The sequence below is a fragment of the Sebastes fasciatus genome, chromosome 6 (genome assembly GCF_043250625.1).
Source record: "Sebastes fasciatus isolate fSebFas1 chromosome 6, fSebFas1.pri, whole genome shotgun sequence".
NCBI classification, from domain to species: Eukaryota; Metazoa; Chordata; class Actinopteri; order Perciformes; family Sebastidae; genus Sebastes; species Sebastes fasciatus.
In genome coordinates, this window is record NC_133800.1 from 4470406 (window position 1) to 4497857 (window position 27452).

A 27452-nucleotide genomic window follows, 5' to 3' on the forward strand; every position below is an offset into this window, starting at 1 on the left:
GCACATACTGTATTTCATAGCTTATCTTTGTCATCCACATCAATCAATTCAGACAGCTATCCAAACCAGAAAATGTGCGCACATCGCAGCGATTTGCTGTCCGTACATGAGAGCCAAGACCTCTCATTCTGGCTTTCAAATCACCTGAATGGACTCGCTCTTTGCTCTTTGCACTTTGCATCCTTTCAGACCACACAATGAAGGCCTATAGGCTATTGTAAGGTTTCACACTAATAGCGGTTCTAGTGCACTGCCAATGGGTCGCCACTGGGACCATAGAAATCTGTAGCACAGTGTTGCTCTGTATGTTTTATGACTTGAAAGAAAAAAGGGGTAAAATCCATAAAAGAAAACATTACAGAAATTAGCATTGAACATGTCAGACCAGCCTGAGGTGATGCAACAGTGTCATTGCTAAAATTCTTAAATTCCAGTATGTATAACAAATGACTATTATTTTATGTTTAAGTATTTCCAGTATTTAAAGTGGCAGTAGGCAACAATTTTTTGGCATCATTGGGCAAAAATTCCATAATAACCTTTCAGCATATTGTAATTCAAGTGTTCTGAGAGAAAACTAGACTTCAGACTTTAGAACATCTAGCCCGGGACGGGAGACTTTGACCAATCACAGGTCATTTCAGAGAGAGAGAGAGAGAGAGCGTTCCTATTGGCTGTGCTCCGGCTGGTGGGCGGTGCTTGGTATTTCCTCAACTTTATCTCAACATGGCTGCCGGGTCTCAAACTTTATCATTTTACAGCTAAACAGTACACTACAAGATGATTCTGAAAACATTTTATGCGAGAAATAGACATTACAGTAACAAAATATTGATTCATATTTGATCGGCGCTGCCTAGTTTGACTGTTTGATCGGAGCTTGCGAGTGATTGACAGCCGGCTCTCATAGACAGCAGCTGGACGGCAGACTCCAGATCAGCTGTGACTGCTTGTTTTCCTCCGGTCTGTGAAATCTTGCAGATGCCGTTAGGAGCACCGGAAGGACACGGGCGGACACAGAGGACACGGAGGCACATGATTTTGTTCAGATTACCTGTCTCATACACTATTGTCAGGATATATAGTTATAAAAATAACTTTTTTTAATCATATTTGCTCCATTTCTACCCACTGCAGCTTTAAGTAGCCTATTTCTTTTTTCATTTGAGATGAAAAGCTTTTTGTTTCCATATGAGTCAGATATACGATGAACCTGCACAATGGTTCTTTCTCCTTTCAAGCCAGTGGGAGAAGGCAGAGTGTCAAGGTAATCGCCCCCACAGAGTGACCTCTATAGTGCTCTTTCAGTGAGGAAACCCTCTACACGCTGGTGCCCTTTGCTATGTTTTTCTAGCAGGTGAATGGCGTGGGAGGAGGAAGAGAGAGGAGCTTTCTAGTCCTTGTGATGAGACCACCCTGAGGTCACTGATTAAAGTGGAGGCACCAATCAGTGAAATTATGAGAGTTCATTTCCTGTTGGAACACATTGCAGCTCCAGGGCGCTACGTTGACCATCACTGTAATCCAAATCAGAATTGGTTATTACACCTTGACCGAAAAATTAACTCACTTAAACCAAACACGTTTTCACTTCAATGTTTTTATTTATCGCGCAACATAAAACAATATTGTGGTGTTTTTTTACCACATACACTATGTATTCACATAATACACCATACAGCTACAAAGAGAGAGACTGAACAAAAACACTTTTTTTTACATACTGCATCCTTGACATGAAAATAAAGAACCAATAACAATCCTAAAACTCAAAAAGGAATGTAGCTGCCAGTTGTGGAGGTTCGTTTGAATTTCTTTCTTTTTTTTGTACGGGCCAGGGTCCAAGTCTCTATCCCAAATTTGGAGAGTGTTCATTAAATTAGGTGTTCGATAGACTTCTAAAAGTGGGCCATACACAGTGAGATGCATATGTATATCTATGTGTGTGTGTGTGTGTGAGAGAGAGAAAGACAAAATATACAAGGTGTGAAGAATAAGAGAGGGGTTGAGTAAAGGAAGTGCATGACCAGGGAGAGGAAGAGGAAGGGAGGCAGTACACATGTTATTCTTGTATTGTTCAAATATCTTAGCATTCAGTTAACATGAACATGTACAACATACTCAAAAGATCATTTCAATAGCCTTTGGTACTTGCGCTGTACCAAACGTGAAACCCAGATAACAGTCTTCATATAATATGATTCTATATCTCATCCTAGTTTTAATGAGTTCAAGTACAATATGGAATGAATATTAATAGAGAATGTAATCAACTGTTTGAGTGCCCCCCCCCTCCTGCCCTCAAAAAGAGATGTAAATTTGTAGCATCGTAACAAAAGACTTTTCATAAAGTCAGCACCAGGGCAGCTTCCTCATCCTGGGAAACTGCTTGAATCAAAAGTATACTTCTCTTGACATTCGAAGAGCTCAGAAAAATATTTGTGGTAATCATTTATCCCTCGCATTTTCTTTTTTTTTTTACACAGTGAATTTTTTAGGTGTGGCATCACAGCACCGGCTGACCGACCCCTCCCCCCATCTCGGTATACGTGCTCGGGAGGAGGCGCCTCTCATGAGAACCATCCACCAAAATAGTGAGACATTTAGAAATTTACAAAGTTATTAAGATATCATATACACTGTATCCTCAGCACCCGTTGTTAGGCAAGTGTGTGTGTGTGTGTGTGTGTGTGTGTGTGTGTGTGTGTGTGTGTTGTGTGTGTGTGTAATGTGGGCCATGCATTATGGTTAAAGAGTAAAATGGGGCTGTTACTGTACCAGTCCCAGCACCTGCACCAGTCCAACTACTGCTGGCCATGATCAGTGTATCATATGATTCATCATTACAAACTAAACACAGGGGCGGCATGATTTTTATGCCAAGTTTATACTATTATGAGAACTAGAGTAGATAATGATAGATACATCTAAACAAGCAGGGAGGCAGTCTCTTACCTGATAGTCTAACACAACTGACAAAGATTGCTGGGCTATTACTCGCTAAAACATCGCCCACTGATTCACCTCAGACTGACTCTGCAACTACCAGTATATTCCAAAACACCCCCCCCAACCTTTTGGATGCGGTCCTGCACATGATTGGTGGCCAATTTATAGAGGACAGCTCTACTGATATTAAGGACTAGTTCAACATTTTGGGAAAGATCGATACCACTCTCATTTCTGTACGCAGCCACTTAGCTTAGCTTAGCTTAGCATAAAGACTGGAAACAGGGGCAAACAGCTAGCTTGGCTCTGACCAAAGGTAATCTGCCTACAAACAAACGACAATTTTTACAGGAGGTCATGTGCCAGACCAGCCCAGTCGCACAGCAGTTAGTGAGATAGTCATGAAATTTAATGTATTGATTCGTGTACATAAGACACAAATTTCAATTTTTTTTGTGACGGTCACCAAAAAATCAATTCGTATGTAATCCACGTAATTGTGAACCGGGGAGTATAGAGAGCGGCGAATGCCGCATAGGGAGGAGGTCGGGGTGGATTGCCCAGGAGACCACTGTTCCTTGTGAAATCAGACGTCAAAGTCGATTTATTTGTTACGTAACTTCCGTACTTAAGTTACGCCACTTCCGATGTATTTTAACCCAAACCGCGATCTTTTTCTAACCCTAAGTAGTTTTTGTCAAGTAACTTCCATACTTAAGTTACGCCACTTCCGGTGATATTTTAACCCAAACCGCAATCTTTTCCTAAACCTAAGTAATTTTGTTGCCTAGCCAAGTCGATCTCTTCCTAAACCTCACTAAGTAGTTTTATTTTGAAAAGACTGGAGCGGAAATTGACACGGGCATCACGTGTTGCTGGACATTCATAGGAAAACGCACAAAAAAAAGGGAAATTCGTGTCTATGTACACGAATCAAATAGATTACATTTTCGGACTATTTCATGAACTGCGTTAGACTGTGTTGGCCAGACAAGGTCTTGACTGGGAGCAGTGACTTCCTGTAGTCCCTGCTGGTTGCCTAGTTACCTGCAAGGAATAGTCTGACATGTAACTTTGTTTTTTGAACGGATTAAACAAACGAGATGTAATGTGTTAGTGAGCTGTAGAGGTGCTGGTAGGTGGATTTTGTAACCTGTTCACAGAGCCAGACTGGCTGTTTCCCCCTATTTTTAGTCTTTATGCTAAGCTAAAGCTAACCGGCTGCTGGCTCCAGCTACATATTTATCATACAAACATGGGAGTGGTATCAATGTTCTCATCTAACTCTCAGCAAAGAAAGTGAATAAGCATATTTCCCAAAATGTCAAACTACTCCTTCAAACAACAAACAGCACATATCAGGTTTCTGGCTACCTTTTTTTACATTAGTCCTTAGCTTACTGCCAGTAGATCACTGTTGTTGAGTACCACGTACAACATTTTTTTTTTCAAGCTTAAATTGAAATTTGACTTTGCCATTAATTTGTGTTAAGAGAGTTTCTCTTGGGACACCTGCTGTAAAATGTCAAAACAAATAATTGCTGTCAAGCAGACGAGCTTTTTCTAAAACTCTAAAATTCACACTTTTTGTAGGTATGAGGTTTTGGTGAGACAACTGCAACGCGGGGGATCCTCCAGTTATTTTGACTGTCGTCAGTGAGTAGGTCAAGTGTGTCGTCATGTTACATAATCGGGCTAATGAATTTGTTTTTAGAAAGTGACAGGTCTCTGTCAGTTACATGCTGACAAAGGGGTACAGTACTTACGAAAGCAAAACAGCAGTGTTACTAAGCACACATTTACACACAACACGTTGGGACCAAAGTGTTGTTCACTGTTGTTGAGGGCTGTCAGAGACTTCAAAATACCCCCTTTGTCATTCATGGTTTAGTTACTATCCTCACCAGTTAAATAATCTTACCTAAATATTTTAATATTTACATTTTTATCTCTCTCTTGAGAAAAAACAAAAAACAAAAACAAAAACAAAAACAAAAACTAAGCTTCAAGTTGTCAATAATCGGCTCTTTCTTTTTGTCATTAAAATCAAGATTAAAAGTGCTTTTATAAATCTTTTCTTCTCTATGTACAATTTGTATTAGCTATATAAAAAAAGATGAAAAAAAAAACAAAAAACAATAACATCAAAGACAATCATTATCATCATCACCATGTAGTAATAAATAAGAGTAAAAAAAAGGAAGTGGAAATGAGTGTGGAGATCTAGAGCTCACAAAGGGACATATGCATGATTCTCTGCCCTCAGTAGCACGTTGTTGATTGTGACCAGTGTCTCTACAGCGTGAGGTAGAGAGCTGGAGACCCTCGGGAGAGCTAACAGGGTCTTTCACAGATGACCAGGGCTTTGAACCAAACAACCACCCAGCAACCAGGAGTCAGCCTGTATCCAATTCTATCAGTCGCTCATTTTCATTTTCGACACATGTAAACCATGCCACCGCTTGAATGCAATTATTCAAATGGTCACATGGTTGATGCCTGAAAACAAAAAGGAGTGATTCAGGGGATTCTATCCAGGCTATCAAATAGTCTCTCTCTTTGGCTTTTCTCTTTCACACACTCATGTCTTTGAGTCATTCACACACACACACACACACACACACACAGGCAAAGTGAGAGATTCATTGATTCTAAGCACTTGGATTTGGCGCCAACTCCCAGAAGCAACAGTCATTTTCCTACGTCTCCCTTTAGCTCTCAGCACTATTGTTTTTCTCGGTGAATGGGTTAGCAACAATGCACTGAATGACTGTGCTTTCTCTGCCCTGTACAGTGTACTTTGTTTGAGACAAAACCACTTTGTCACAAAACAACTTCAAAAGCACCTTAAAATGGAACCAGTTCTCGAGCCCGATGACAGAGCTGCAAACCACAAGGCGGCCACTTTGATTGACTGGCTCTGTGGTGCCTGCGGAAGGACACGCCTCCCTCTGCTCGAAGATGGCAGCACCATGCAGAGGGAGGAGTGGGCCCTTCACAGTAAATCAAGTGTAATAGGAGAGCACCGGAGTGTATGTGTGTGTAGGAGCACCAAAAGCACCGATGTGCCAACACTGTTTCCTTCTGCTTGAACCTTTGTGCCCGCAAGGGGACAAAGTTCAGCTTTACCTGGAGCTGCTTTGGTGAGGCCCATCCGTGGTCAGAAAACAGGGTGTGAGATCCCCCTCTACTGGCCATGGATGGTTACGGCAGCAAGGTGAGGCTTCTACTGGCTTTCTGAATGGATCTCAAGTGCTTGTAGGTTTGTTTGTACACACCACTTTGAAACGGCAGACACTGCTGCCATCTAGAGTTTACACTGGGAGGTGCTCACCCCCTACTTGACTGTTATAGGAAGATAAAGTGTGCCACCTGTTCCATCTCTATGTGGTAATTGCAGATCTGGCTCAAATGGCATTTGCAAATAGTATCACTGATTTTGGCCTCGGTGGAGTACCAGATATGTGCAGTTTGAACACAGCAAAGGAACGCATCTGTAAGAAAATTTCCAGCACCGATGTCTTCAAGCAATAATTCCCATCATTCTGATACTTCACCTCAGTCAAAACAGATTCGCTTGCTAATACTAGATGAGCCAGGTTAAAGTTAGAGCACCTAAGTTCAGCATCAAGTGCCATGAAGAGTATAGCGGAATGAAAACCAATCAGAGCTGGAAGTTGAGCACCGGTCGAAAGCTAAAGGGGTGCAGAAGAGGAGGAGGAGCGCGTCATCTGACGACAAGAGAAGCAGCAACTTTTTTCTCCAAATGTGGTTTAAAGGGCAATTGCAATTATTTTTAACCTGGGCATTATTTTCCCTACTTTTTGCATCTCTCTCTGTTTTGTTCATAACTTTAGAGGTCAGTTTTAGCCTTCAAAGGGCTCTGCACACAGCAAACAAACACTTGAAACCAAGCGCTGCTCTTCAGCTGCGTGCACGTAATATCAAAGAAGCAGCCTCCATTTGGAAGAATCCTTTCATGTGGTCTACTTCTTACAGTGGCCACATCAAAAAGGCATGGTATAATTTATTTGTATCAGTGCAAATACAACTGATGATTGTGGATATACACTCTACTGCTTTGACAGCTGACTTTGGTGGAGCTCTGTCTTTCCTTTCTTCTCTCTTCTGTTTTTGTGTAGACCGTAATATAGTATATTCTATTTGTACAGAATGCTGGGAGGCTGAAGTGCACTGATTTTCCCAGCTAACGGGAAAAAATCTGAAATGACGCAAATACCGACATACAGGAAATGTAAGTTCCAGGCAACAGAAAATATAAAAATGGACGTTTACAGGCTCTTTTGTGTATTAGACTGCAGTGCTGCTGGTAAACAAAATCAATGTCAGCCAGAGCAATGACAGTTTAAACAAAACTAGAAAATAGAGGCCCAGGTTGATAATAATTGTAATTATCCTTTATGGAGGGCTAAACTGCCTTAAAATCAAAGATACATATCTGTATATTGTATAAATAGAGATAGGTATCCAAGGCAAGCCAACTATATTCAACTATAACATATGATCACTGTAATATTGATTTGCTGTCTTGCCAGGCAGATAATGGCTCCTCCTCAGCTGGAAGATTGACAAGAACAAAGAAATTCAGAAACAGAAGAAAAAAAAAAAAGGGTACACGTTTTCCAAACATGGAAAAAGCAATTGTCTGAGTCTGACTGACTCAGGCTGATTGATTTAAAAAAATATATAACCAAAAACAATCACATCATTAATAATAACATTAATGAAAACAGCAATAATAAAAAAAAAACAAGTCTTCATTATAATAATACCTGTAATAACAACATTGACAGTAACAATAGCAATCATAATAATATTGATAATAATAGCAATAATTAGAATCATTAAAATTCTATGAACAAGAAAAAGCAATGGAGTTCCTCTCCAGGGAAGAGAGAGGAAGAGCACCACAGGCAGTGTGTCTGAAGCCCAAACCACTGCCTGACATGAGGTAAAAAACAATAAAAATGTCCCCTCCTCCAAGTGGACTGCGGAGGGGGGCAGGATGGAGAGATGCCAGCTGCCAGGACGGCTGAGAGACATTCATCCTGCTCATCGCTCTCTCCAGCCCTCCACTGCACCACTCTGTAGCTATCAGTCTGTTTGTGTCTGTCTGACCTCACACAAAGTGGCTGTAGGGCCCAGTGAGGCGGGTGAAGGCATAGGGAGACACAGTAACCATAGAGGAGGTGTGGAACGTGGGGGCTAACCGCGTCACTGGCCCCTCCCTCTTGTCTTTAGATTGTCCAGGTCCTGGACTGGCACCTGCCCCCGTAGCCCCCCACTTGCGTTTCTTCCCGAGGGCCTTGATGTCTTCCTGGGAGAGGCCGAGGAGAGCCGCTTCCTGCTGCCTCTGCAGCGCACGCTCTGCCAGCAGCTTCATTTTGGCCTCCCATATCGCCAGGCCGTGCACGGGCTGGTTGAGGTTCTTGTGCTGGTAGAAGACCAAGGAGATACGGGTGGGGTGGGAGCGATCGGGCTTTTTGAGCGGAGTGGTAGCATGTAGCTCCCGACGGGCACATTCAATCAGGATGGAGCCATGAGCTGGTGCTACCGCTACACCACCAATGTTGGGATCCAGGAAGTTGTGCTCGCTGTCAGACCACTCCTCATCGTCGTAGTCCTCGCGGCCCTTGTTGCTCTCGACGTCACTCTCAGCGCGGCTGGGATTCCAGCAGGCCTGATCTGACTGCAGCAGGGCATCAGGGAAGAGGCGACCCTCAGGGGCAGGGGACGGGGTACTGCCTGCAAATGAACCTCCACAAGACTTCCAGGCCTTCTCTTGGAGCCCAAGGGGAGTAGAACACCGGCTTTCCCCAGTCTTGGACCATATCTTGTCAGGGTAGGCTCCTGCAGGATTGCTGTGCTTCAAACCAGGGCTATATATCGCAGGCCCCATTGCCCAAGGATTCGGCTGAGGACTAGGAGCAGGGCTGGCCCAGTGCCTGGGGGTGCCTGGGCCTGGGGTGCCTGGCTGTGGTGTGACTGAGCCTGAGTGAGAGCTGCCAGGCTGTGGTGTACATAGGTGAGGGGTGGAAGGGCGTGTGGACACTTGGTGTATGTTACCTGGGAGAGCTGTGACTAGGTGAGGGGACGGAGATGGAGAGGGATGCATCTGGAGTGATGGCGATGGGGCAGGGGAAGCCATCAGGGCATTTGAGCCAGGGTAGGATGTCCACTGCTGGGGGTAAGGAGAGGGCTGCCGCTGCTGGGGATGCTGGTGAAACTGCTGCTTGTCTGAGTTCATCAATGAGGCTTCAGGACTTGATTTAGGGTTCAGATGGCCTTCCCAGTTGGTGGGAACGATACTTCCATTAAGCTTGTGCCCTGGCCAGGCCGCAGGCTGGAGGATGTTGCTAGGTGTGTTGGCACCAGCCTGGCTATGCACTGTGCCTTCATAGACTGGCACATCTAGAGGCTCCTGTTTGATGACTGGAGTGCCTCTGTTGGAGGAATCAGAGCAGACAGAGGAAGGACGGGACTGGTTGTAGTCTGCAGGCTGGGTGTAAGCGCTGTGGTTTGGTTGGTTGGCTTGCTCTGGGTGGCTTGGGTAGGCCTGGGCCAGTCTGGCCTGAAGGGTCTGGATATCAGGCTTCATGTCAAGCTGGACAGCCTTGCTGCCAGCTTTTGGCAAAGAGCTGTTTCGACCCTCGTACGTCCTCAGCTTAGGGCGGAAAAGTGCATTGGCGGGGTAGTTGTAGTAGCCATAGTGCATTGCAGGCAGATTGTGATGGTAACCGTTTACTGGGTCTGGTGCAGAGGGCTGGCCAGTTGGGGGGAGGCCTCCCCTTGCATAGTAGGCAGGGTGTGGATAGATGTTGTTGAATGGGTCTGCTGCCTGCACAGGGTATCCATCTATTGATCCGTTGAAGGGCTCCTTCTTGATGTTGGGCTTCACCTCTTGTTTTATAATTGCTGAAGGTTTGACACAAAGGAGAGGTAAATTACAAACTTAACTTCAAATGCAATTCAGTTTTTAATTGTTTATGTCTTCTGTTGCATTGGAGATCTGTTACACACCGACTGCAGGTTAGGGTTATGGTAAATGCATTTTAAGCTACCAGACAAGGCCCCAAGTCAAGTAATTTATAACAAGACTTGGTCAAAACTGAGTATATGGCTGGACCGTGTATGGTCAGTCTGTGAATTTGTGGCTAACTTGTTACACAAATAGTCATGTCTATAATATTAAATCCAGAGGAACATGTCCATCAGGTTCAGGCGAGGACACTAGGGGACGCGCTGCTCCGCTCAACTTGCTGTTCAAGCGGTGACGTACCCACTCGTTGAATGTACCTGATTGGTCCCTGGTTTTCTGCTTGCCGATTCAAACAGGAAACAACACTGCGGCCTGCTCGTAAACTTTTTGTTATTCCGTCAAAACAATCCACCAAAATCTACTTCTGAAAACATTTTAAGTGAGAAATACGCCACTGCTGAATCTTGTTTCAGTTTAGAACTAAGTTTGACAGCTTGGTCCAAGTTTCGTGAGCCAGACGTGTTGTGCTGGACGGGCTCATTTGCATAAAGTTGAGATTTTTCAACTTTATGCAAATACAGACCCTCTTCAACTCGCCGCAACACTCCCACATGACACAACACAAGACGGAACCTTTCTAACCATAACCCTCTTGCGCCGGTGAGTGGAACTGCTGACACGCCCCCCCCCAAAAACGTAAACAAAGTACTGTTCCCGCCTTTTCATTTTGAAAGAGCAACGGCCAATGAGGAAACTCCAACATTCGGCTGAGCAATCATGTAACTTCATCACTCAGACTTTTGCGTTTGTAGGGCTGGCTGGCCCTCTGCGGTCCAGCCAATAATTGGCCTTACAGTCTGGACATCTGTTGAACACAATCAAAGTACATTATGAGTTACACAAAAACAAACAACTAACCTTTATTGCCTTGGGGTTGAGGGGAACCGGTGATGCAGACCTCAGCCTTGACCACTGTTTTCTCTGGCGTCTCCCCTGCCTGCTGCATGAGTTTATTTTTCTTCTTCTCCGAGTTGGCCTTCTTGGCCTCCAGTCTGCGCTGTCGGCAGGACTTGGCAGGTTCGGGCAACTTGCGTACCTCGCGGCGGAAAGCCTGAAGCACGTGGATGGCTCCGGACTTCATCTTGAGACGCTGGGCCTCCTCACTGCCAAACTCATCGGTCTGGGAGACCCTGTAAAGAGGCAACACATGAAGCTGCTCATCCTCAGGGATCTCCTTCACCGAACGGTTGTCCTCCTTAGTCAAAGTGCACACCTAACAGAGAGAGAGAGGGAGAGCAAGATGTAAACTGTTCCAAGCTACGAAACATCAACACTTATTATTTTACTTATTCACACAAAACAACAATATTATTCACATCAAAATACCTCCAAAAAGCACAAACTTAAGAGTATGGTGAACTTAAGAGTATGGTGAGTGATCTTACCACTGTGCAACCATTGTAGAGGTTGTGCTGGTCCTTGTGAGCGTGGGCACAGAAGTCCATGCAAGCAGTGACTCCAGAGAATGGCCGGCCTTCCTTCGAGCCCAGCCTGCAGTCTGGAGCTTTCGACTCCGTCTGGCACTGAGGAAGAGGACAGAGATAACTTTATTTCCTTTCCTTTTTTCACTTCACAGGTGTGAAATGTCATATTGTCAGTCCCCGTCAGTAGATTATTTTCTGTTTCTCAGTGTTTGTGCAAAGTGTTATTATGTGACATCCAAAGTCTTGATGGTCTGGTGTACAGTACTACTGATTGTCTGTGAGGAAAATGACAAGTGTAGTTGGTAGCGGCATGAGATTGTTACTGTGTAAAGTCTGTGATGGGTATTTGCTGGGGCTGTAACAGTTTGTGTATTCCTACCAAACCATCACAGTCAAGAGCACACAGCTGCACACAGAATACACGCAATGTAGATTGATGTAAACGTAATGTGGAACCACGTTTCTCAAGTGTCAGCTCCGCCCGAAAACTTCTAGCCACATATTTTTAGCAACATATGCTGAGGTTAGCACAACAAGCTGATTGGCATGCTAGTCAGTCACATTATGGCGAGCACAGAAGAAACGCCGAAGCTGGAGGACCCGCCTGCGGGTTCCCGGTCAACAGCAACGGAGGGAGAGTGTTTGGGGGCTTTGAATGTTTAAATATAGACAACGGTGGACTAATTGAAACACTCCGCCTAATGTACATGTTTTATTTTTCTTTTATTATTCTATGTATTTTGTACTTTCAGTTGACCTGTTGCCTTTTGGGAAAGGGTTTGTTCAGTGTTTGTGCAGTGTAATACAGAAGTGTTTAAGATTTTCCATAAATATTATTATGAAAATAGTTTACCAAAGTTGCCAGTTGGCAAATTGCTACCTCAGTCTCCAGCAAGAGGATTGTGTCTTTTATCCGCTGTATAGAACTCACACCGAACCGTGACTTTGGTGTACCCTTACACCCCTAGTGTTTGCCTTTACAACAAACCTGGTTACTGTAGGCCTGTGGCGCCAGCTGCTTGTACAAAGGAGCCACCTCAGTTGCCAGATGCTGGAAGTTATCCCTGAGTTTGTCCTCCTGACGAGCACAAACATAGATCACAGGTCAAAACAATACACAAAGCCATATAGCTATAAAACGGAAGCTCAAGATTACAAAAGTGACTCGAAAATAAAATGAAAAAAAACCTTCATAATTAGCATTGATATATTCCTGTATAATAATGCTATATAACAAGTGGCTTTGAAGTGACGAGTACCTCTTCAGGGTGATCTCCTTGAAGCCTGAACTTGCGCGGCATCTTGCTTCGGGCGTACTTACAGCCATTAAAGTACATACTCCAAGAGCAGCCAAAGGAGAAGGAAGCACCACAAGACTCACTGTCCTTGCCTTGACACGCACAGGTACGACTGCAGGGGGAGACAGCGAGCATGTTCTCAGTTTCATGTATAAATGATGTGTAACCCGTGCATGCTTTACATCATGTGTGCACTATATTTCAACTGGGCTGAGTGGGATATAACTATGTGGCAGAGAAAACTGTCTATGAAGAAATTTGGGCAATATTTCATTTGGAGCATTAACATGGTCTGGCCTCTTAGAAGTGCCATAAAGCAAACATCTTTTTATTTTATCTTACATTTATATATGTTTAGACATATAAAATGTGACCTACTCACATGCCATAATTTAATAGACTAATACAGTTTCTAGTATATAACTAGTGTAATAACACAGAGGCTGCTAGGAGGGAATAAAACTTGTTTTCTAACCCTAGATGGTGAATGGTGGCTAAACCAGGTTAAACAAGGGTGTGTCAACATCCATTCATGGCTATTGCGGGAGTGGGATGTATGACATGGACAATGTGTACACGTCAATGTTTGTTTTTGTGCATGCACACATTATTTGGCTTAAATTTATTTACTTTTTCCATGTCACAGATGCCCACATGAGCACAGATTAGGACCCCCACTTGAAGGTTTGTTCAATAAACCAATAATATTTTAGCATACTTTCATTGGTGTCTTTGTGAAAGTTCTGATGAAGATAAAATAGTTTAAAAAATAACTCCTACAGGTGCAGAGAAGATACAGCAATGCAATATAATGATGGAATACCCACAACCTGCCTGCTCTCTCCACATCCACAAACTAGTATGTTAGAAACCCAGTGACAAAGAGTACCCGTGAGCTACTCACTCATCGTTGAGGCCACAGCGTCGGCTGGTGGGGTTGCCGTATTTGGTGAGAGTGCCACTGAGCTCGTGGTACAGCTTGTCAGCCAGGGCCCTCGGGACACCTTCCCAGGCCATAATGAGGATGATGATGACAGCGTTGGCACAGTGGTGGCCTGCACGCTGTCGCACCAAACACAGCAGCTTCTCCGTCTCGCTGCCACGACGGATCACCTGACGGGAAACAGCTCATCATTATTTTAGCTTTTGCTCGTCCAGGGGAGGTTATGTACAAACACACCATGGCTTTTTACCGGTAGCAACACCTTCATTTATGCTCACTAAGTAATACAGAATTACATACTCGCGACTAAAATAATTGCTGCTTAGTAGGGCTGGGCAATATATTGATATAATATCGATATCGTGATATTTGATTTTTTTCCATATCACCTAGCCCTACTGCTTAGTAATAAACATTTTTGCATACAGAGCAGTCACTTTTAGATGGCCAATGCTTTTTTGAAATACTGAACAAGACACAAAGAGATTGATGTTTCTGCATTTTGGAAGGATATATGATACCTGTACTGAAATCTGACCTGCTGTGGTGACTGGATACCAATACCTAAAGCTGCTTATTAGGTATGCACCGATACCGATACCAGTGTCAGGTATCGGGTCCGATACTGTACTCATGTACTCATACTTGTACTCGCAAAACGGCTCCAATATAACGGCACCGATACCACATTACTTTCACTCCACCTCCCCGACAGTGCGGGCGAGACGGGCCGGTGGTGCACCCGACCCCGCGGGGCCGGGATCCCACCTCACCCGGCGTGTGTCGGCCCTCTCTTTCATTGCGCCACGGGGTTTTGCTTGAACCCTCTGATTCGTTAGACTCCTTGGTCAGTGTTTCAAGACGGGTCGGGTGGGTTGCAGACAACGCCGCAGACCCCTGGCGCCTTTTACGTGGGCCGAGCCTCGTCCTGGCGACGTGGTCGACAGTTGCACCGTGAGCAGGGGGTCGTCCCCGGCGGGGAGAGAGGGCGCAGCGAGCCCTTTGTCCATGGTGCGGCCAAGTCCGGGCATGGAGCGCTGTAAAGCTGCGGCCGTGAGCCACCTTCGCCCCGAGCCTTTCCAAGCTGACCTAGAGCCGGTCGCAGCGCATCGCCTCGTATGTGTGTCGCTCACACCCTCCAGCTGGCTGTTAATGAGGGTCTTTTGGCACAGAGAAGTACCCGTATCAGTACTCTGTATCAGCAAGTACCCAAATGTAAGTACTTGTACTTGTACTCGGTCTGAAAAAAAGTGGTATCGGTGCACCCCTACTGCTTATGATGCTATAGGTTGAATACACTTAGCTGGAGAGTCTCATATTATAAAATATACTAGTGCACAAAGAATGTAAATAACCAACATTTTGCCACTCATAATCTAAATATCTGATTCCTCAAAACAGTTTTTTTTCTACCAGAAAAAATATTGATATGTGTAAGCCTGCTCTCTTTCACTTTTATTATCTCTACACTCCCCCTTTCTCTCTGTCTCCAGCACACAGCCACACTCCCCACTCCTCTCTCCCTCAGTGGGGTGGCTGTTTGAATCCATAAAGTCATTAGCAGGATGTGTCAGGGGTGACACGGGAGGTGAGGCTGGACAGTTGTTACAGAGTGAGACCTCCTACTTATTTACTCACTGTGGGTGACAAACTTGGCTGGGTGTCTCCCCAGGACCCCTCATTATACACACACACACACACACACACACACACACACACACACACACACACACACACACACACACACTGCATAAATCTGTTGTTGATTGGCTGTCATTGTTGTCAGGTGGGACAAAAGTCCAAAACATCTTTTTCCTCTCTCTCACTGAAACACAATCAGGCTTTGACTGATCTGTTGACAGACTGTCAAAAATGTTATTTTTGAGAGTCATGGGCTGTTATTTTCAAACGCAATAAAAGGAAAAAAGGAAGAAACCTTGACAATACCAAGTCTTCCAAGACAATTGCTTCTCAACCCATTGCAGTGACTTACGTTGAAAGTTATGCATTGTAAGGCTCTTTCAGAACTTCAAACACATGGCAGATGTGATGTGACGCGATGCTACTTACCCACTTAGCAATAGGACATCCTCGTGAGCTCTTTCCCTCTCTGCCTGTGTACACCACCTTCTCAATCCGGACGGCATCCCCCTTCTCTCCGTACCTACACAGGAGGAGAAACAATTTTGTTATTTTAAAGTTCATCCACTTGACCAGTTGGGTGTTTGGAGACAGAATAGAGTGCTACAGGAATGAGTCCTAAAACCCGGAAACGATTAAAGTGCTAAAATTCCAGTTCCCTCCTCTGGAAGTCGATGAGGTCTGTGGTTAACACAAGCTTAAGAGATTTGAACGTTTTGTTCTATGACATAAAATACATCAATAAATACCCCACTGGTGAATTTTGAAGCTTTTATGTGTCTTAAAAAAGGCGGTTGCTAACAAGTGGCTAAATGAGACTACTAAACGTCATCACTCCGACTCGTCCGCCTTTACAGCCTCGTTGCGTATACTCGCGCTCATGCGACCGTGGTGTAGTTCGCTTATAGTTTAACGTTAGCTTTGTACTTCTGGCGATTGCATTTACGCTTCAACAGTCATAAAAGTGGTGTTCATTTGTGAAGATTATCTTGCTGAACAAAACGTGCAAGTATCATAAACGTGTGTTTGACACAGAGCTAATTTTCTGCAATAATCCAAAACCCAATGGAAAAATCCGATTGGCTTGTTGTTGAAGGAACTCAGGGCGATGCTAACTTCCTGGTTGGCCTTCAAAAATACGTCATCCCTGTGGCTTCTCCTCAGATCAGATAGCCCTGTTGCCTGACTTTGGAGCTCTGACACGCCATGCTGACATTCAAGTGACCTAAACCCAATCATACGCCGTTGTCTTTCCTGTGTGTCAGGGCCCTAATAGCCACCAAGCCGACCTCGAAGAATTTGCTCACTGACTGATCCCACACTTTGCATCACTTCTAGAGGCCTCAGAAAAGTTGCACTCGAACACACAACAAAAACTACACCTGACAGCGAGTTGACCAGCAATATGGATGTGTGCTCTGCGGCTGAATTCACAATCCTAAAACAGTCTTATGCTCAACAGAAGAAAAAAAACAGAAAAAGTGTGGAATTATTAATTTACTGAGTCAAACAATCTGACAGCTCAGATTAAAGCTGCAGACGATAACTTTGAGCAAATGTGATAAAAACGTATTTTTATAAAACTGTCACTATATCCTGACAGTAGTACATGAGATAGACAATTTGTGGAAAAAAAATTCTTGATCCTCTGTGTCCTCCTGTGCTTCTAATGGCATCTGCAAGATTTCAACCAAAAAACAACCAATCAGAGTCAAGGAGTCTCAACAGCAGCTGTCAATCGCTGCTCACAAGACTTGCAAACTCTGATCAAACGGTCAAACTAGGCGGCGCTGATCAAATATGAATAAAGATTCTGTTACTGTTACTGTGGAGCAAACCTTCTCATTTTACAGCTAAACAGTACACTACAATATGTTTCTGAAAACATCTGAGGCGAGAAATAAGCATTACAGTAGCAGAATATTGATCCATATTTGATCAGCGCTGCCTAGTTTGACAGTTTGATCGGAGTTCGCAAGTCTCGCAAGCAGTGAATAGAAAAAATTACTTTTTTTTATCACATTTGCCCAAAGTTGGCCCTCTGCAGCTTATAACATGCTCAATTCTCCAAATGGTTGCAGATAATAGCTGTAATAGGACACAGTATTTTGGAGGTTAATCAATGATTTATTTTTATCATCAAGAGTGTTTGTTATGTTTTACGTTTTTACGTTATATTTTTAGTTTTTGCCTGTGTTGCTCTGAATCTGTGACATTTGGAAGTCTGTGGGAGTAGTAGTGTATGTCAACTCTGACAAAGATGGGCCAACCTCAGCAGCGCTGGCTGGTGAGAAGTGTTCACAAGGCTCTGCTGAGATTCACACAAGCACGGCAGAGTAAACCAGAACCCACTAGCCTCGACACCATGCCAGCCGGAGGGGTCTTCTCTTGGAGATATTTCCGTGCTGGTGTTTGTGTCCATGAGTGCATGCTTGAGCTTATTTTGTGTACACACAAAATCTATTTCTATTTGTTTTTGTTGTGTGTGTTATGTGTCTGTGTTGAGAGATTACTTAATAGTAGACCTAATGGTATATTTTTGTAGGTCTGTTGCGGGGGGAAAGAGGAGGGGGGGTGTATAGGAGGAGGTCAGAGGTTGCGTTAATGGGGATAGGTCATCAGAACTTGTCAGAGGTCTGCTCACAGCTCATATCAGGTCTCCTGCCTGCTTGATACCTGCCATTGTGAAAACCTCAGCCCTGAGCAGATTTGGTTTGACAGTGAACACAAGGGGCTCCTGCTGAATAGGAATCACCCCGAGGAGGCTCAGAGAGTGGGAGGGGAGTGGGCTCTGTCACCATAGGGGTTTGCCTGCTGTGGTCAGGGATGGGTCAAAGGTCAGCTAGGGACACTGGGGCCTTAACCTCTTATGTCATCTCTCAAACAACAAAAAGTGGTCTCTGGCCGAACATCCTCCCCTCACTCACCCTGTTCTCTCCAGGGACTAATGACCCATTGGTCCTATTGAAATCCAGCCTCTCGGTGAATAACAGCCGAATGTGTGCCTCAGTACAATGTTCAGTACTGGTAACATGAAGCATAACACAACGAGGCATCCGGTTAAAGAAGGTTGCACCGAGTACAAGGTGTTTTTTTCCATTCTGGTTTTACAAATGTCAGTGTTCAATGTCAGAATGTGTTAACCAGGCTATGGAAAATATAGCAACTTTTCATTCATTCTTAAAAACACAGTTATATTTCAGTCAGATAGCCCAGCAATGATTCAATGATTTATAGAGGCTGTGTAGCTGCACTTTGGTTATTAAAATTACCAGCTGGGGAGCTTTCTGGTGTTCCTTCCTAAATTGATTAAATTCTAATCCTATGAAGATCAAACGGCTAAACTCAATCTGTCTTTTTATTACCAAGTCTGCTGATGCATAGCAGACAAAGTAACAACAGCTTATTGGATTGGTTTGGTGAGGCTCACCGGTTAGTACTGTACTTGAGTCCTGATGGCTAACGCTAAATGTCATCTGCTGCCTCATTTACAAAAACATAGCGCACAGACTTTTATCTTCAATTTGACTGTGAGATACGGTGCCTTCAACTGAAACTCGTGAGATTGTGCTTACAAACACGGGAAGTCGTGTACACAATGTGCGTGGCGTTCAAGGTGGTTAAGTCGCGAGAACACAAACTACTAATCAACGGCAATATTAACGTTACTGTCGGTGTCTAGAAGCCACAGAGGCTAACGGTCTAGCAAGCTAGCACATGGGTAACATAATGCAGGAAATGCAAAGGCATAATGAAAAAGATGAGGCCGTTGGGAATATCAAAAATTTCCTCAGATATATAAAATGACAAAGAAAAACAATATACGACTAAAATTACAATATCTTAACTTATTATGCGCTGAAAAATGAACTTCCATGGCCTCCGCCATTTCTGACAATGTCAACATCACAAGTCGCGCCTAAACTTTCCACTTACGAGGTCGTGAATACCACGAGAGAGGGGAGCGTTCATATGGACTCTTCTCGTGAACGCGGTAAACACGACCCCATTTGAAGGCACCAATAGCCCCACTGGCTAGCTCACGTCCCCTGCTCTGCATTGCGCTCATACGGCGGTTACAGCTGATGATGCTGTCCCGGCCGACGGGCGTCGTCGCAGAAGCGTAACACTGTTGGCTCCGTCAGCACTGTTGCTGTTGTTTGCACTGTTAGCGCCGGTAAGTGCCATGTTCAGTGCCATGTTGAGAGCCGTGCGGAGGCAATAGAAATGCTCCCAATCTCGCTTTCAGCACCTTTAATTTGAAGTTTCAAACAGGGCAAATTCAACTTTGTATGTATGTTCATTATTTGCATGTAAAAACGCCAAATGTTACTGAGGACTGTTACATAATATAAATGACTGAACTTGATAGTAGTGCACAAAAAGTGGACCATTTCTATCATACTTCCCACTAAAATTTGAATTTCTCTCCTCTTTCCTTCCTTCCTTCCTTCCTTCCTTCCTTCCTCTCTCTTCATCTTTCTCTCTCTCTGTGATTTGATTTATATCCTCCCTCATTCCTCTCATTCTCCGCTATCATCTGCTGCTACCCTTGTGCTTCTGCCTCTGTTATGCTGATGATGCTGATATTTCCTGTTTCTCCTACTGGATTCTGGGTCACGGATTCCCTAAGGACAAAAATGTGAGGAGGAGGGAAGGGTGGAGAGAGGGGAGGAGGAGGAGGAGGGAGAGGCAGAGAAAGCAAGAGCATGTAGGAGGAAGAGAGAAAGAGAAGAGGAAAAGACTCACCTCGTCTCCATCAGGTGTCGTATGGAGGCCACAGTAGGTCCAGATCCCAGGTGATTGTAGTAGGGCCCTTCATCTTTCTCCAGGATTTGTTCTAGAAAAAAGAGACAGTAGAGGGTGAGGAAACGGCACATAACTGGACCTGAAAAAGCACCATGGCAAATTCCACACTTAAGGTCTTTACACACCGGTAGTTGGACGAAAAAACAACACGAAAATACGATGTCTAGGGCTTTTATTGTGAAAGGTAAGAACGGAAGGAGTGGATCTGGTATGCGCTGCCTTTGTCAAGGTTGTAATAAAAGTTTGCCGTCTTGGTTTGGACTATAGAGCCTCTGTGTTGTTGTTTTATAAATATAGGTGCACTCAACCCGTCACAACGTGATTGGTTGATGTCTTTATTTGCGGTGCGAAAGCTTAGAAAGATCGAACTCGTTCCGAAAAAAAAACAATGCCGCTTTTTCCCCGTGTAATATTAGTGTTCTGTGTAGAAAAAAAAAACACAGCCGGTGTGTAAAGGCCTTTAAATGTACACAATTGTTCACAATATACAACAGATCACAATTGGTGATGATAATGTATGTATTCTCTTTCTTGAGTTGTATTATAACCACTCATGTGATGAACACTTGAGTATATCTAAATACAGCTATTATTTAGTCTGGTTGTTCTATTATTATGAGATAGTATATTAAGTATCAATATTACATTTATACTACTTGATGATTCATTTTCAACTCAGAGAGGAAGTGAAGCAAAATTTGACTCACTTTACTAGCACGTCTTTTGTTGCTTGATTTAAACAAAACATCGAAATTGACCAATGAGAGAGCAGCAGGGGGCTATGGTCACAGACATTATCATATACTGTTTGCATCAATATTATCACAAGTTGAACATTTTTAACAGTAAAAGTCCCTCGACTTCAGTAAAGAATGAAGTGTCTTTGCATATAATCACATCACATTTGATGTATTTTTGGACAGACTCGGGAGACATCCTCTTTGTGGGCTGAAGCTAAATCGTCTAAGCGTGAGAATGTGCGACTTATTGCGACGTCCACTTCAACACAAACACACGTGAACACACAAACAGTGGACTGTTTGTGTGTGCAGGGTGTGGTGCATGTGTAAAGAAGAAGAAGCTTTTTTGAGGTAGTGATGAATGACTCAGTTTGTGTGAGTGTTATGAGGGAGTAAGGGTGTGTCTGTGTGAACAAGTGCTGTGTACATCCGTGTTTATGTTGTGTATGAGTGTGTATGTGTGCGTGATTGCATTTGACCATCGTCCTACACACATCTGTGGTTGTAAACCACGTCTTATGACTTCAGTGCTAATCTCTGTGTGTGACTCTGTGCAGCTGAATGCATCCTACATCAAATGTCTCCAATGGACTTTCCATCGCCTAGCTCTGTAACAGCTCAGCTTTTATGGCAACTAATACAGTGTTGCTCCTTCTTCTGTACACAACACATCTTTATCCTAGTGTGGCACGCACTCTGGATGACAACATTAGTTAAATGCTCTAGATGTAAATGTTTTACACTATCAGCTGATTATCTAAAGTGTGGACATACAGTCAGTGTTTTGTGTCTCTGGTTCAGAGGCAATATGAGGTCACATTCCCCTGTTGGTGCAGGGAGGCACCAGGGCGTGGCTCTGGGCAGGAAGTGGAGGAGTCGCACTAAATTCTTGCATGGAAATTGGTTGTGTGTGTGTGCGCTGTGCACATCATGGCTGTATACTGTATGTGTCTGTGTGTGTGTGTGTTGGAGGCAGTCTCATTCCAGTGCAGTGTTGTGCTACAGGGAGTTGACAGGGCAGTGTGTAACCAAGGCTTTACTATGGAGACTTATTGTCTGCTGGTCTTTACTCTTAGTAACAACACACAGCTAGCAAGTGTTTCACTGCAGCTGCTCTGCCCCTGCTGTGTGTGTGCACCCTCTTCAATGTTTAGGGACAGCAAGGGTCTATTTACCAGGCCTTAACCCTTCATAGCCCTACAGCTAACACTCAGCAACTGCAAGAAAATGGTGGCAATTTCTTCATAGCTTCTCTGAGAACAAAATCTTTCATTAGTCAGTTTCTTTATTCAAGTTAATGAACTGTTACCCACAGTATAGCTGCAGCAGTAATATCCTGAGCCATTAATTAATGACTGAAAGGACAGACAGGCTGCATCTTTTTAAATAATGAAGACCATTTACACTAAAAATACGTGGGTATATTGAAGGGTGCATTCGCCTGTTATTTTGTCGTATATAATATGATTAATACATTTCCATAGATTTCTACTGTAGGACCACCTACTCTGTTAACCTGAGCAGGGGTACTAGGCAAACTATGGGGCTAAACCCCTTTCTGTCTAATGAAGGCTCTGTTCTGCTTGCCTGCCAGACCCAAACCCACACAAAAGGCTCCTTCTGCCACCACTGCTATTGTTCCTGCCCGCTGCCTTTAGTGCCTCACACTGTCGCAGTCTGGATGGTCACAGCCACACACACCCTGGCAACACAAACATTCTTGGACACACTCGACAAGCGTCCAGACAGAGAAGCTGAAGCAGAGAGGGTCTGAAAGATCGAATGGTGGACATGTGTAGTTCAATAAGTAGAGTAAAGGATTCATTCATGTTTAGCTCAAGCTAAGAGTAAAACATGAACATTTCCAGATTTAGAAAATGTTTCCCAAAAGATTCTTCCCTGCACAATATGCATGCTCCTTTGTTGCTACAAAGCAATTGGTTAGATTTACTGTACTTAAACAATTTATCTCCACTCAGACTGAGATCCATGTTTGGAGTGGTGTGATAATATTGATACTACTATTTATACTTGTCTGAAAAGTGCTAATACAGCATGTTGATGGACAGCAACCTCATCCCCCTGGAACCATAGACAGACACCAACACGCCGACTTACCCACACAGGTGCAGGTGGGGAACTCCGCCTGCAGATCCTTGGAAGGAGTATCCAGCAAGGTCTTGGTGGGGGTGTCCAGGTAGCGCAGAGGAGACTCTAGGAAGCCTCTGAGAGATGGAGAAGAAGGCAGACTGTCCTTAGTGGGCGTGTCCTCCCCAGAATAGCATGTGGTGGAAAGCACTGTTATATCACCCGAGGTTTCGATCTTCATGCGTTTGGGAAGAGGGGAACACGGCATGTGGAACTTATCCTCTAACACGCTGGGCTGATGCTGCTTGTCCGGCATGGCCTGATGATGCAGAGAGACATCCCTCATGGGGCTTTCTGTGGATGCCTGGTTCAAGGTTGCTTCACTTCGGGTCTCTGACTCATCCTTGCTAACTTCCATCTCCTGATCATCTGGACAAGGTGTGGAGTTGGCTTGAGTGGCGCGAATTAAGAGAGCCGACTGGGAGGTGGAAGATGATGTGGGACTGAGGTCCTGAGGACTGGTCTGGGACAGATTCTTCGGCTGAGGGGCTGTAGCATTCTCCTCCATGGGCTGACTGGCAGGTGCATCTGGGGCTGAGTCCCCAAATTCGGCCTCAAACTGGCGGATCAGTTCTTCATACTTCGGGTCAATGTTGATGACATTCTGTAACTGTGAGGTGCTGGATGGAGATGTGGAGGTCACAGGTGTGGTGGTGCTGGTGTTACTGGAGGCCAGGCTGCTCACTCCCTCTGACTTAGCATGGGCTACAGGGTCCACAGGTGGGGGCAGAGGGCCCATGAGGGCTGGAGTGTTTTCTGACAAAGCAGAAACAGTGGAAGGGGGAGTCATTGAGGAGTTGGATATGGATACCTGAGATTGGGCTGGGGCAGGGAGGCCTGCAGCAGCAGCCTGAGTGGAGTTACTGTGGAGGGGCAGAGAGGGGAGGGAACCTGGTTGCAGGCTGGTCAGGGCCGGGGCTCTGTCCATCATGAGGACTGGTGGTTTTTGTACGGCGATCTGAGACTGAGGCAGGAAGGTTGGCATGGAGGCTTTCTGCTTGGTTTTCTTGATGATTATCTGTTTGGGTTTGGGCAGGGGAGGGACTGCAAGCATCCCACTCATAGCTTTTATGACAGGAGATCCTTGGCTGTTTTTTCTCTTCTTGGGTTCCTTGGGTTCCTGTTTGATGGACAGATGTGCCAAACCTCCTGCCTCCATCTGTGGCCACCATTTTTTCAAGTTTTGACAAGCCAGAGGTGCACGAGGACCTGGTGCTCCAAAGCCAGGGGAGTGGTTAGAGAAGAGGTTCCTCTTGTAGTGAAGGTGCTGTTGCAAAGCTGCCTGAGTGGAGTGGCTGATGGCTGCTTGACCAGGAGACAGGGGAGGGCCAGGGTAGTGCTGACCCTGCTGCTGACCATTAGCCATGCCATAATGTCCCATGGAGGCAGTGTGATGGTAGTGTTCACCAGAGTCTGGTTCTTGCTTTATCCTGGCCAATGCTGGGTTGTCCTGGGCCTGGATACCTCCATTCTGGTTCAAGCCGATCTGATGTGGGACTGGAAGCTTGAAATGAGCATTGCTGAACTTGCCACTGGTGTCACCGAGCAGCTGTTTGAGCTCTGACATGGGGTCTGAGCTGCTGTGAGGGGCAGCAGCGTAGTGAGACTGGGGCTCAGACTTTATGCACATCCATGGGTTCCTCTGTTCAGAGCCTCTGCCTGAGCCCTGCTGCCACTGCTGGAGATTAGGGCTGACGGCTGGATGTTTTCCCTGACCTGGGAAGGGAGAGGTAGAGGATGGGAGAGGGGTAGCATGGGGTGGCTGGCCCTGGGATTGAGGCCTGTGGTGCTCACAGGACACTGGGGCCTGCTGAATGGTGTGTAGTCCTGGAGGGACGGATTGAGAGCGTGAGGAAGATGAGTGGGTGCCGGGAGAGGACGGGATCAAGCTGGTGCCATTGGGGGGCTGAGATGGGAGGTTCTGGGTATGTTGGTGGTGATGGAGGTTATTGTTGTATGGAACTTGACCTGGAGAGCCGGCAGCTTGCGGACCAGTACCAGATAACTGGGTCAGGGCTTCGATGGCAATGGCTGTCTGAAGACTGATGTTCTTTTCCTTGGCTATGGAGAGCACCTGTGGAGAGCAGGGAATTGGGGGTTTGGGGCAGGGCACATGATCTGGGTGAGGGCCTTGACTTCCCTGTTGCTGCTGGGGGTATGAAGCGGACAGACGGTGGCCACCGTTCATCTGGGGGTAGGGCTGAGGGTGATGCTGCAAATGGGTTTGCTGCAGGTGAGGCTGTAAGTGTGGGGGAGCATCAGCCATCTTGCAAGTACCTTGATCCTCACTGGTTGCCAACTTGATCTTCTTCTCCAGCCACTCAAGGTAGTCTGGACAGTCGGGCCCGTCACAGTTGCAGTTAGGGGGCTTGTGTCCATGTTTGGCTTGGCTCAGTGCTGTCTGTAGACTGTTCAGGTCTTTTGGAGTTTGGAAGCTTCCCTCAGGAGCTCCTGCAGAGAGATGGCCCTGAGCCCCCTCAGTACCCATCTCCTTGGTGAACTTCTCATACAGCTGGGCTGTGTTAGGCTGCACGAGGCAGGAAGAGGAGGAAGAACGAGGCAAGGAGCCAGCAATAGCAGAAAAAGCCACCAGATTGTGGGCATCCTCCATGTCTGCGTGGTGGACAGGTTCTCCGGGGGTTGCACCGCTGCTGCTGGTCCAACATGGTTGCTGTTGTTGGGTGTCACTGACCTTGCCATGTCCTGACACCCAGCACGGCCTTGGAGGCACGCTTCCCGCCCTCTGCTGCTCTGTTTCCATCGATGTTGAATCATCATTAGGGTAGCGATTCACCCCATTGGCCAGTTCCAGGCTCGGCGCGCCTTCCTGGAGGCGGTCATGTGACCCAATTTCCATCTGGCCTCCACTTCTGGGGCCATCCACTGAAGTGACTTCGCAAACAGTCTGAAAGACAAACATGAAGCGAGGTTAGTTAGATTATAAGAATCCAATTAATCCAGGACCAATATACAAAACAACATTATACACTGTACATTAGGCAGAATTTTGAATAATAACCAGATGTGCCTTTAATAATCGCTGTAATAAAATAAATTGGTGTTTTCTCTTTTATCTGTAATTCAAGAATAACTTGACAGAGTCATAAATAACAATCATCAAAGTAATATCAGACTCCATTCCTTTGTCCCTAGTTCTTATCCAGGGTTTCCCTCCCACCTCTTACACAAACAGAACATACAGTGCTGCAGGGTCAGGTCAGAAGGGCTAAGGAAAACTGCATTAACTATTGCTTCCGTGGAGTGTTTTCATAACAGACATAAAGTGTTTTGTCAAGCAAGTTACAGGTCATGTGACATACTGTAGTTTCAGTGTCGTTTATAAATGGACGCTGTGCTCCAGATCAGTTGGGCTATGCAAAGCAGGCCGTTGGGAGTTAAAACACGTCACCCTTGGTGTTGGGAGACTCGGTGTGTGACAGAGGTGGGGTATTAAATACACACTGAGGAGTGAAGAAAACTAAATACAATACACAAAATTACTGTGAGGTCAAAAAAAGTCCACTTCCAAAAGTTTTTGTCATTTATTAAAAACTACACAGCTAGTTCTTAAGTAGAGAAGAAGAATCAGATATAGATAGATAGATATTTTATTTCAAGAACACAATTAGTAAGTGAAACAAATCAAGATATTTTAGAAATGTTCCAGAGAAACATAAACATACTGCAGCTAAACTGTCTGAAAGTGTGCAAGTGCAAGTCTCATTCACTGGAGATATTATCACAAACCCAAGAAATGTTCAACCAAAACAAGACCTTAAATGGCAAACTTAATCTGACCTGAATATCTGAAGACTTGTATGTCATGCTAAGATCATCTGTAATAGACAGCATCTAAGATACAAAGCCAACCGAACAAGAACCATACTGCCCTGGTTGGTAAAAGTCATTACATTGAAGTTTGGCGGCGTGGCTCTGCTCGTGTGATGCTCTCAAACAATCTGAGCAAACCCCCAGTAGAGCCTGAGATACACAACATTTGATGAACATGAGCACGTATTTGATGAAACACTCAAAATTGACTAATAAAAGGAGGAAGGTGATAAGAGATAAATGGCCGAAAGCAAAGCAGTGGCGTAACAGTGAAGATGCAAAGCTCCGAGTTGGTGGATGCAGACAGAATGGTCACTTGTCACTGTGCCTGTGACCATAAAACTACTTCTGTGCCTGGCTGAACTACCGGAGAGCTTCTGTTGAGAGATCGCCACATGAGAAATTGATGCGGTGAGGAAAGTGAAGGAAATATTCATTGACTTGACATGCACGCCTTTCCTCACTAGTCAAAAGACTGGGGGTGGGGAAAAAATAAATAATAATAATTCACCTACTGTATGTATCGCAATTTTTTTTTTAAGATTTTGAAATCAATTTTTTTTTAATGGTAGAAGGTAACCACTTTTATTGTTGTAGTTTGAGTAACGT

The 27452-nt window shown here is 44.8% G+C and overlaps 1 protein-coding gene across 5 annotated transcripts in view; it reads right to left on the reverse strand.

Moving 5' to 3' along the window:
* Nucleotides 1-1584: 1584 nt before the first annotated feature.
* The window catches only part of tet3 (tet methylcytosine dioxygenase 3), a 41581-nt gene continuing 15713 nt past the window's right edge, over nt 1585-27452 (reverse strand). For all 5 annotated transcript variants that reach the window (XM_074637235.1, XM_074637234.1, XM_074637237.1 and 2 more), the window contains 9 exons: nt 22983-25917; nt 20065-20155; nt 15745-15838; nt 13636-13844; nt 12693-12843; nt 12422-12511; nt 11395-11532; nt 10868-11222; nt 1585-9885 (listed from right to left, as the gene is read on the reverse strand). In XM_074637235.1, coding sequence (XP_074493336.1) covers nt 8090-9885; nt 10868-11222; nt 11395-11532; nt 12422-12511; nt 12693-12843; nt 13636-13844; nt 15745-15838; nt 20065-20155; nt 22983-25869 — 5811 coding nt within the window. In that variant the 5' untranslated portion in view covers nt 25870-25917 and the 3' untranslated portion in view covers nt 1585-8089. The remainder of the gene's footprint in view (nt 9886-10867; nt 11223-11394; nt 11533-12421; nt 12512-12692; nt 12844-13635; nt 13845-15744; nt 15839-20064; nt 20156-22982; nt 25918-27452) is intronic.